This window comes from Lolium rigidum, chromosome 7 (genome assembly GCF_022539505.1).
Source record: "Lolium rigidum isolate FL_2022 chromosome 7, APGP_CSIRO_Lrig_0.1, whole genome shotgun sequence".
NCBI lineage: Eukaryota > Viridiplantae > Streptophyta > Magnoliopsida > Poales > Poaceae > Lolium > Lolium rigidum.
The window spans coordinates 83877034-83889089 of NC_061514.1; the positions used below are offsets into that span (position 1 = coordinate 83877034).

General features: G+C 45.5%; 1 protein-coding gene across 1 annotated transcript; it reads right to left on the reverse strand.

Annotated features, from left to right (window-relative positions):
- Nucleotides 1-803: 803 nt before the first annotated feature.
- LOC124678615 (protein NETWORKED 1A-like) lies at nucleotides 804-11587 on the reverse strand. Its single transcript, XM_047214476.1, has 5 exons — nucleotides 11466-11587; nucleotides 8180-8239; nucleotides 7798-8069; nucleotides 3928-6965; nucleotides 804-3771 (listed from the first exon to the last, which is right to left on the reverse strand). The coding sequence occupies exons 3-5, from the start codon at nucleotides 7895-7897 to the stop codon at nucleotides 1000-1002; spliced, it is 5910 nt and encodes a 1969-aa protein (XP_047070432.1). The 5' UTR covers nucleotides 7898-8069; nucleotides 8180-8239; nucleotides 11466-11587; the 3' UTR covers nucleotides 804-999.
- Between the last annotated feature and the right edge of the window lie 469 nt (nucleotides 11588-12056).

Sequence of the window (12056 nt, forward strand, 5' to 3'; positions counted from 1 at the left end):
TATTACCGAAACCGAACCGGATGTTATTGGTTATTACCGAAACCGAATCGTATTCTCGTACAAAACCGTATTTACCGAAGTATTGAAATCGTATTTACCGAAAACCCGTATAAACCGAACCGATTTAACCGTTTTAACCGAATGCGCAGCCGGACTCGCTGGCCAGCACCTCACCGCCACAATACCCAGACCTCCCGCGGCCGAGCTGGCCCGCAAGGCCCAGATCTAGCCCGGCCGAGCCCGACCACACCCGGTGCCGCCGCGCCCCGCCACACCCGCACAGCCTGCTCGTGCAGCTCGTAGCCAGGAGCGCCACCGCGCCCGTCGCACGCCGCCATGCCCGTCGCCCACTGCATCCCGCCGCCGCGGTTCCCCCAGTCCGCGAGCTAGCCTCCGCCGGCCGGAGAGAGAACAGATCCTGCCGCCGCCGCTCCGCGCGGGCTTTGCCCGGCGGAGACCACCGGCGACGGCGGGGGAGGAGGGGGCGGAGGGGGAGGGGTGGTTGCCGGCGGTTGGTGTCGCAGCCCGTGTCGCCCAGGGGAGGAGCGACGCGGGGGCGTTTTTGGATTAGCACATTGCAAGTATCCATTGCAAGTAGCAGTATTCTTTCTTGCCTAGATGCTGAAATATGAGACCACAGCTTATGACAGAAGCTTAAGCACCAACAGCTAAACAATACATACGCACAGGAGATAGCAAATACCTACTGGGCTGACTGCTGACAATGAACACATCACTTACGTTTGTAGCCTGCAAATTTAATCCGTATGATGCATATAAGGGAAAAAAAAGAACAGCTTGACTGATGCCTTGAAATAGCACATTGAACTAACTATGAATATGGACTCATTTAAACAGAACAACCTGGAGAAAAAAATAGATACAAAAGTTTATTCTGAATACTAACATGCTAGCTCAATTACAAGGTGGGCACTCCTATAAGTATGATTTTCTCTTTAAAAAGTAGTTCTTATTTCTAGCCGCCAAGTAACAAAATGGCTAGGGTTCTGTTCTCGATTTAGAGGGCACACACCCACAGAAGGGCGCCTTCTTCTTCTTGTGCGCACCACCACGGTGGTCCTTCCTCCCATACAGATAATCCCTCAGGAGCACCCGAGTACGCTTGTCGGAGACCTTGAGCCTCCTGTACTCGTTCTCCTCCTCGAGCTTCAGTAAGACATACTGTATCTTCTGAAGCTCCAGTTCCAGCCTCGACACATTATCTGACCCTTTTTTCACCTGCTCCGAGATCTTCCTCCTGCTGGGTAAACCTTCCAGCTCAGAGTTCATGCTTCCCGACAATGCAGGGTAACTCTCAGCCTTCTTTGACAGCTTGCTGTTGAGATTGATTTGTTCCAAGACGAGCCCCTCGGTCTCATGCAGCTGAGTGCTGATGCCATCGTACTCCGTATTCATGGGAGACCTGCCCTTCGATGGGCCACCCATCTTCTGCTTCAATTCCTGGATGCTCTCTTGGATGCTCAGCAGCCTCTGAGCATTAGAAGTGAGCCTCTCAACCACATTTTTGCCCCATATATCATGAGGCTCTACTAAAGACGAGGAAGACGTCTCGAACTTATTGATCCCAAGCTCTCTTCCCCTTATAAGCTCTGAGGAAGGGTACTCACTTTTTACCTCCTCAACTGCTTGTATGTCATGCTCGGATGACGATGACTTGGCTGTTTGGTTTTTGCAGGTCCTCTCTGCAGCCTCCCATAGCTGAAGCATCTCATCATCCAGCTCAGCATTTGCAGCATTGCCAAGTGGGTAGATTCCAGTACCATATGTTGGACAGGTAGATATTTGATCAAGTTCGATATCCTTCATCATCTGGACCTGCTTCCCTTTAGAGTCCGCAGCATCTTTTTGCTTCTCATCCTCAGAATATATTTCATTTGCTTCCATCCGTGACCCGGCTTTTGTTCTAAGTTCTGCATTTTCTTCCTGCATGTCATTTACCTTTTTCTGCAGAGCCTCAATATGGGCATCTAATGAGGAGGTTTTATTCAATAGCAGCTCCTTTTGGGCTATTGCACTAATCTCAATAGTTTTCCCTTCCATCATGAACTTGAGTGCCTTTTCTTCGTAGACTGCAGCTTTCACGGAATAGGTTATTGCGTCACCCAAAAGTAGAGCAAACTCTCTTTCATGTTGCTCAACTTCTTTTGACACGAGCTCATGTGCAGAAGTCAAATGCTGCCCCTTGTTTTTTAGAATGCAAGCATCCACTTGCAGGGTTTCATTTGCTTGGCGAAGTAGGAACATTTCATCATCCTTGGTGGTGCCCTCCGCAGTCAGGATGACGATTTTCTTCTCAAGTTCTCCTTTCACCACTTTGCCATCTTCAATGGCAACCTGAAGGGCCGCAACAACTAGACATAATTCCCGGTTCTTTTCTTGCATGAGCTGAACATTCTCTTCTGCTTCCAGTAACTCATCGTCCTTATGCACCAGCAGCGCCATGCAGTGCTCAAGTTCACCAAACAGCTCCTGGCAGACACTTTTTCCAGTGTTCAACTCAAACTCCAAAAGGACAAGCCGATTACTGAGAACTTCTATCAAGTAGACTATGTACTTCTTGAGGTTACTGTTTTCTGATTCAAGCATCATAGCTCTTGCGCTCAGCACTTTGACTTCACTATCAAGTTCACCCTTACCTAAACTCAGCAAAGCCATCTCATTGGTAAGAGATACCAATGCAGATGCTACCTCATTATTATGGCTTCTAAAGAACAGAGACAAGTGCTCAAGAATCATGCATTCTGCAAGAACAGCACCATTCTCATCCTCCAAGGCGTTGTACCTCTCAATCAAAGAGCTGTGTTCCTTAGATAAGGACTCACTTCTCTCAGTCATGTCAGTAATTTCATCTTGCAAACTCTGGTAGGACTCTGTCAAACAAGATAGCTTCTCATGTAAAATCAATGCTTCAGTCTTCTGTATCTGACCCCTTTCACTTATTTTCTGCAATTCTTGCCGCAGCTGTTCATTGCATTCTATTAGTTGACAATTTTCATTTTGTAAAGATATCATTTCTGTTGCTTCATCCTCTACCTTTTTCTCAAGGGCGCACTTCTGCAACTGCAGATCTCTGAACTCCGTTCCTACTTGCAACATGACAGTCGCATGAACCAAAAGCTCTGTATACATGAGAGTATTAACATCTTCACTTTCCTCTTTAAGTTTCACAATATTAGAGGTTTCATCTGAAACAGTCTGTAACAGAATTTCATCCTGAGCTACATCAGCAGGTCCTACATCCCTACTGATGTTAAGGACCTTCATGTGCTGTGAAATCCCTTCTCTTAGTTTTCCATTATGCTTTAGCAACCGTTTACTCTCTGCTTCGTGATATCTGGCTTGATCTTCCAGCTCTGATATTAAAATCTCTGCAGCATGATTTTCCGCAGCATACTTTTGGCATTTTTCTAAGAGAGCCACATTCTTATCTTTCACGTCAACTAAACTGCCCTCCAAGAGCACTACACTAATAGAAGCTCTCATGCTTTTTTGTTCTTGCTCTTCAAGCCTCTCGTCCATATCATGGATTTTCTGTATCAGAGATGAAATCTGCTCCTCTAGGCTGCTCACATGCATTTCATGTGACTTCACAGAATCTTCATACTCTTTGTTAATTGTCCTCAACAGACCCTTCAGCTTCCTGACTTGATCATATACAAGATCCTTCTCTCTTGATAAAGAAGTGTGCTCGCCTTCCAGATCTGCATGCTTGCTTTCTAGGGCTTTCGTAACCACTGTAATTTTATGTAACTGAAAGGTAAATGCACTCTGTGTTAGATAAAAATAAGGATAAAATTTTATTAAAATAATATGATACAATAATATATCAAGACTACCATGGATATTCAACAATACCAATTTCTACTACACAACAACTTGACTTTGTGGGATTGTTACAAAAATTACCTGAGAAACCAAGTTGTTTTTTTCTGCAGAAAGAGCAAAGTTATCTGCAAGCTGAGCCTGGCGGGTTTCTTCAGAATCTTTCAGTTTTAATCTTAAGTCTTCAAGCTCCGCTTTCATATCAGATAATGACATCTCTAATACAGAATTCTTCTCTGAAATGTCAGCAAAACTTCTACCGAGGGTGTCTAGCTCTGCTACAAGAACAGCTTTTCCAGAAACACAGGAGGAAAGCTCACACTTTAAAGAACTTTCTGAAGATTCTAATGCTTTTATCCTCTCCCGCAGGCTTTCCATTTCAGCATGTGCATCTGAAATTGAGATCTCCAAGAGTGAATATTCATCAGATATTTGTTCCATCTCTTGAACCTTTTCCGAGAGAAGTGCCTTTTCAATCAAATTATTTGCACACACCTCCTTCAGTTTGAAGTTTGCTATCTGCAAATCCTCTATTAACTTCTGGTTTGCTGCAGCACTGCCTTTTAGAGTGTCCATGTCAACAGCCAGAGCATGGTATGTCCCCTCTAGATTTTTTTTCTCTTCTTTTTGACGGACAAAATCTCTCTGAACTGCCTCCTTTTCACCTATATGTGACCCCATTTCAGCCTTGAGTTTCACATTCAACTCCTTCAGTGCATCCAATTCACAATGCAGGTCTTTTATTGTATACTCTGCAGAAAGATTTTGTTCATGCAGGATATGGATGTCCTCTGTATACTTGATTACAATGTTCTCAAGATCCATCTTATTGTTCTCCACCTCACTTAATTGCCCACTCAGCTTCTCAATGTCCATGGCCAACTTGTTCACTTCATCCCGAGATTCAGAATGAAGACCTGTAACTGAGAGAAGAGCTGCTTCACCTTCAATGCACTTCTGGGTTTTATCTTCTAAGCTGGTTTCAAGGCTATAAACTTCTTCTTGCTTATGCTTTAGTTCTTTCTCCAGCACCTCTACTCTTCCTTCAACCTTGTCCAGTTCAGCCTGCAATTTCGAGAGTTCAGATTCCAGATGGGATACTCTCATCAAGGACTCCTGGTTCTTAGTAAGGGTAGCATCTTTTTCGGTGTTCAGAAGTAAGATAGTGTTCCTGAGTTCTGACGACAAGTTCTCCAACTCATTTGATTTGGCATTCAGCTTCTCAATCTCTCGATGCAGCCTACTCAGTTCTTCTTGAGACTGAGAATAAATGTTCTCCATTGACATGAGTGACTTTTCAGCTTGCACCTTCTTCTCGGTCTCTTCTCCCAAACTTAACTCCAGACTGTTGATACTTTCACTCATCTGTGCAATATCTCGCTCCTGTACATGCATTTTCTGTTCAGACTTCTCCAGTTTCAACTGCGCCTTTGAGAGTTGTAACTCCAAATCAGATACTTTCTCCAGAGACTGCTGGTGTTGCAGGAGTGCTGCATCCATCTCGGAGTTCACATCTGAAATGGCATTCTTTAGTTCTTTTGATGTATTCTCCAGATCTAACTTGTCATTTTCCAACTCACTCAGCTTCTTTATTGATGTGTCAAGATCTTGTGTCAGCCTTTTCACTTCTTCCTTTAACTTGGAGTGCAGACTCTCTGACGTGAGGAGGGCTGCTTCAGTTTGTGTCCGCCTATGGCTTTCAACTTGCAGCTGGCCATGAACGCTTTGAATTTCCTCTCTCTTCTGTTCTAGATCTTGCATCAGCATATGCACCTTATTTTCATTAAACTCCAGCTCTGACTGTATATTCAAGAGTTGAGATTCCAACATAGAAACCCTTTCAACGACTTGCTGGTGTTGTAGTAAAGCTACATCCTTCTCAGTGTTTACCTGTGAAATGGTGCCCCTAAGGCTTTCTATTTCATTCTGAATCTCACTCTTTGAATCCCTCAGGGAATTTATCTCATCACGGAGTTCTTGTATAAGCACCTCAGAAGAGTGATTTTGTTCAGTAAGGCTCTTGACTTCCTTCTTCAGCTCACAAACAGCACTCTCCAGGTTCATCTTGCTCTGCATGAGCTCATCTAACTTTTCGTTTGTCATCTTGATCTCTGTAATCAACCTTTGAACTTCTTCCTGAGATTTAGCATGCTCCTTTCCCTCCAAAAGAAGAACACTTTCAGCTTGCATGCGCTTTTCATGTTCCTCCTGGAAGCTAAATTGGAGATTTTCCAATTCCTTCAGCTTTTGTTCAAGCTCTTGCTGTTGTATCTTTGCCTTTTGATCCAAAGCCTCGAGCTCAGACTGTATCACACTATTGCGTGATTCAGCATTGTTTACCTTTTGGACTTCTGAAGCCATTTCATCAGTTAGCTTCTTGAGGTCAGTCTGCGCCTTAGAGAGCTCAGACTCCAAAGTAGACAAACGCTCAGTGGACTGATCATATTGCAGAAGAGATGTATCTTTCTCAGAATTCAAATGAAAAACAGTATCCTTCTGGTTTTGGATCTCACTTTCAGCTTTCTTTGCTCCCTCAAATTCTGACATCTGTTGTTTCAGTTTCTGGTTCTCAGCTACTAGCCTTGAAATCTCCTGTTGCATATTTACCATTTCGGTGCTGATGTCCTCTCTCCCTTTAACTTCTGGACTTTCAAAACTAAGTCCTTTCCGCGCTTTCCCATCAGAAACAGCACGAGTAACATTTTCACCACTTAGTGAAAAATCAGTGGACTGCTTTAGACTTTCTCGGTTTGACAATCCACTGGTTTCCTGAGGGTATGAACCATTCCTCTTGGAGATATGATCATCTGATTCAAATTTTGGACGGGAGAATGTTGGCATCTCTGGAGTATGCGGCTCCACTTCTTGGCCAGATGAAGAGGGCGACTCATCCATTGATGGCATCTGATTTGGGAATACTTCAGAAATTGTTCTGTGAGCCTGTCTAAGTGCCCCGGTGGCCTGGTCATACCTTTCTGCTAATGCGCGGTATGCTCGATAAAACTCTTCTACCTGTTTCATTAACTCTGGCCGCTTCTTATAGTACATCTCTGCTCTCCGTGCAAAAGAATCAGCATCTTCATTGATAAGCTTGATCATGGCTTTAACCTTCATGTCCATGTCTGTTGCACAAAACAGATTCCTTTAGTTTATGAACCATAATATATAAACACAAAAATGGGTGTAGTTCATTCGCAGCAATATATTTTCACAAATATATCAGTTATTTACAGGGTACATATATAGATATAGTACAACAATGGCTTTGCTGAGAAAGAGTCAAAATGTAGTTACTGAATATAACTTTAGCTGTGAAACTATCAAAAATTCAGTATAACTCCCACCAAGAAAGAGTAAAATAATGGGAACCTAAGAAGAAAAATACCCCATGAAAGAGCATTATATCATCTTAGACTTGCTTGATGCAGTTTAATTGGTTAAGATGAGAAGGAGAATAAATTTCTCCAGTAAACACTTCGCATATACAACGAAGTTGTCAGGAAAAAAGAACAGTTCCACATTGAAGCAGAACTCCTGGCGTATGTAATCAATAGTTCAAAGCCTAGTTCAAAACCTAGCATTCACTTTTAGGAACATCTGAAGATGGCACAAGTCACATGATCATAGAAGATCATTCTGCAGGTTCATGAACCAAATCTTCGAGAGAAATCAAAACGCTACTAGAGGCATCATGTGCGTAATGGTGGCTACAGATCCAGATTATAATATTACAAGATAACCAAATATTAACACTGAAATGATTTTACTAAAGTTTACAGATCGCTTGCATGCACTGTGCACACCACGAGAGTTGAAAATGCAATGCAGAACTGTAAGAACCTAATAGTATCTCTTTGCTACATTGATCAGCATATATGCAAAAAAATCAACGATAACTTCATGATAGGGCATAAAGAAATATATAGACATGAGCTAAACAGAGCAAAATCTCACCGCTGAGGTTTTCTTTGAGCCATTTGGAATTCTTGGGGCTGATATGGCTAACCCACAACCATGAATACTGCCTTGAGTCATGACCAGTCGAGGCCGCCATTGATGCCGAGACAAGATGGACCAAACAACAAACAAGTAATACCTCGCTTCCTCAGAACAAAGTTATGAAGTGGCTCAATTTCTCCAATATTCTGGATGGGACAGCAAAGAAACTATCTGCCGCATCTGGAAAGGAGTGGGGAACTTCTGTTGCAATTGCTAGCTTTTTTTACCTGGGTAATTGGAAACAGGAATAGCAGAAATAAGATAGCCTATAAACATCCTACATACAGAAATGATCAACAAATAATTCTACAAATCCATGCGATGTGTTAGTACTTACAGGTGTCTTTGATAAATTGAAAGGGCAGGAAGAAAATGGATAGTTCTGGCCACGCTAAAACTGGAATTGAAAAAGAAAAACGTGTTAAGTAATTGGATGAGGGGAAATAATTGTGCATACACAGGAAACAGGCCATTAGATACAAATAAAACCGTATATACTAGTATCTCTACTATCAAATTGCAATCGGTGGTGTACGTAGGTAAGAAAACCAATGGTATGTCAAGAAAACTGGTGGTGACCATCCCTTAAATTTCGTACGTCAAGAAAACCGTAGTCTCTTGCCCTAACGATCCTTTGCTATGAAAACCAGAACCCTCAAAGCTAGAACAATCGACGACGGGGAAAAAAAAAGTCCAGTGCCATCGAGCAATCCCGTGCTTGGAAAACCGGCTACAGGAAGAAAAACCAGCGAACGAAATCCTGTGAGGCATGTCTTATCATGTTAGTGAGGTGGTACTATAAGATTTTGTTGTCTGCCACGACCAGGAACCGAGTGCCACCTATAATGGGCCGTATTAACCTGACCAACTTTAACGGGCCCATGAACTATGGAGACGATGGATAAGATATGTAAACCCATGAGCACTCGTGGGCATGTGCTATTTTTTTCTTAAACTGATTTGAGCTAACCATGTTGGGAGAAACAGACGCAAAATAAGTAGGCAGCGTGGGCTGTCTATCTGATGACCTGTGTCTTGGCCTAAGTACGCATTAACCATCTGAGCAGGTACTCTTGTGGCTGGAAAAAAGGTTTTACTTTAATAGAACAGCACTACAAGAGAAGAATTACAACTAGCCGTGTAGAAAATAACAAGCACGCGCACGGTTGTTTTGAGGGAGAGAGAGCCATGTGCCTCTAATGGTCAGGGAGCAATTATATGTGCTAATGGACTCTGCATGAGCACAAATGGAAGAGAGAAAAACCACCAAGTTGTAATTGTGTAGATTGATTTCTGAAATAACTTATTTAAAGCATTTGTTAATTGGTTCAGGACACTACTGTAGCAAAGACAATTATGGCACATTTCTCCATCTTAAACTATTCATTTACTTATATAGAGAAAATTCAATCCGTCGTGATTTGTGATCGAGAGGTTCTCGTTACAAGTTTCAGATTTACACTGTTTAGCTTATACAAAAAGTTGAACCTTGGCAATGCACAGGCATAGACCATGAAGATATCCCAGTACCTACACAATGCCGGATACATGGCGAAGGGGAAGATGGTTGCGTGCTCTTCACGGTGGAACGAAGAACTTTAAGAAAGCTCTGCTATTATTGATGGTAAGACGACCAACAAAGAAAACTAGCTTAACTCTTAAACGGTAGTTGGTTCAATGTAAAAATCGTTTCGGCCCGCCAAGAAAAAGTAATTGCGAGTACTCAAATTCTTCGTGACCTAAAAAAATTAATAAAATCAACCCGTAGCAACGGATGCGTACTGCAAATATTTCTATTCTATTTTCTATGAACTAGGTATTAGAATCAGGTATATTTATTTTTCTCTAAAAGAGAACAAGGTACAGTTCAGTAATTGTGTTTATCATGTGACACTAAGTAAAAGAACAAGACATACTCCGCTCGTACAAGTAAACGCTACAGTAGCAGCCAATTGTCCACGGCCTAATTAAACGATGTATGCCATAAACATGTGAATAATTGCTCAAAGAGAACGTCCTGAAAATGAGTGTGACTAAAGAGACAAAATACAGATGACAGTACTGATGTGGATGACCCATATATGACATGCGACAATCAGGTATATATCAAGTACATGTAGTAACAAATTGATCTGTTTATGAATTCTTCTCATTACTGAACCACAAAGGTACAGGTAAAGACAGAAACAACAGACCCGTAGTAACACTTTTCATATCTTCGTTTTTTAGCATAGGGAGAAAAAGTCTTCTGCACGGTAGTTGGAATTGCCTTCCTACAGAACACGCGACTAGGACGGACAGAAAAAAAGGGCTGGAAGAGAGAAAAACGCTTCGCTCCGCTCCGTCCCCCGCGGGCGGAGTCGGGCGAACGACCTAACCCTCGCGCCGCCAGGTTCCGCTCCTCCCTCTCCTCCCCTTCGCCGCCGTCGGCGCAGGCCGCCGGGCAAAGTCCCGTGCGGTGCCGGCGGCGGCGGACATGCTCCTACCCGCGCGCGAGGCGGGCGACGCGGGGTCGCCCGGTGCTGGCGGCGGTGCGCTCCGGTGGGCAGGGTTCCGGCGGCGGCGGCGCTCCTCCCGGGTGGCGGCGGCGTTGGGTGACATGGTGGCGACGGCGCTGCCCCTTGGCGGCGGGGCGGCAGGGTGGTCAGCGGCGGCGCAGCCCTGACCCAGATCTGGGCCTGTCCGGGCCCCATCGCGGGCTTGGGCGGGCCTGGTCCGGCATCCCGAGGCCTGCTCCCGGCGGCTGGTGGAGCGTTTCTTGCTGAGGGTGGCTAGGACGGCGGCGCGTGGACTGCAGCGCGGCCACGGGAGCTTCACGAGCCCGGCGGGCTCGGCCGGGCCAGAGGGGCCTGGTTTGCTCCTGAGCTGCGTCCGGTCTGTCACCGCAGCTGGCGGTGGAGGTTGCGTCCTCCCGCGTGGCTGCTGCCCAGGCTCTCCTCGGCTCGGGGTGTTTCCGATCGGTTTCGTCGGTCTTCGTCAGTGGGTCACGGTGAGACGGCGGTGGTGGTTGCGTGACCGTGGTGGCGCGAGTTGGTGGGCGGCAAGGTTGGCGGAGCATGACGGAGTGTCCGGGACCGTGGGGCTTTGGGGGACGGGAGAATTCCTTGTCGGCGCCGACACCGACGCGGTGACGCTCGCGGGCGCCACCATTCCTTCTTGAGGGGCGTTGGGGTTTCCCCTTCCCACTTCCCTTCCGCATACCGGGGGAAACCCTAGGCTTGTCCGGGCAGCAGCGTCGTCATCGTCGCATCCCTTCTTGAAGGTGTTGCCTTGGTATGCGGCGCTTCGGAGGGCTAAGCTCGTGGTGGGAATCTTCCGGAGGGCGCAGCGGTTGCGGATCATTAGCGTTTTCGTCGATCCGACTTTGTCATCCTTTTTTTTTCTTCTTCTTCTTGTGTTTTCTTTTGGGCTTTGTTGTGCTGTTTGCCCCAGCGGTGGTCTCTATCTTGTATCAGTTCGTTGCTACATTAATATAGCGGGGCGAAAGCCTATTTCGAGGAGGACGGACAGAAAAAATAATTGGTGTAGGAATTCCAAAATTCAGTACCCACAATAGCACACCAAATGATTCATAGAAGTGCAATTTCTGAAGATTAAAAAGTGCAAGTGATTCAGCAGCAAACCTGAACCAGAAGAGGCCGGGGGCAGCACGAGCAGTCCAGCAACCAAGTCCGACAGGGGCAGCAGCCGACCACACCGATCAAGTTCCCGACGCCCCGAACCGCGCTTCAGTCCCGGAAGGCGAGCTCCACCCCGCGGCGTGGCACCTCAACCCGCCGTCGAGCAAACCAGGCCGAGAAGGAAAGGCGCCTTGCCGCCAGCAACCGGCCAATCTTGGTGCTTCGATCCGGGACGCGCGAGGACGGATGGCACCCCGCCCCAGCCCTTGTCCGAACAATCCAAACTGCCATCAAGAACAAAAGGCAGGTAAGGAAGGAATACATAAATCACGTGATCCACGCCGGCGACGATGGCCATGACAGAAACAGTTCTTCACCGTACCAACCAAGAAACCACCAACCACCGTCAACACCAAAAAATTCCCAGCAAAGACGAGTCACGGAGCATGAAATCGAAGGCAGCACGGAAGATGGATCCGTGAAGCGTAGCAAGTAATAAAACGTATCGATAAATAAAATAAAGCAATCACTGGGTAATGATCGCGGAATTGGAGAGAACCAAAGATCCAATCTTGCGGCGGCAGAGAAGAATCC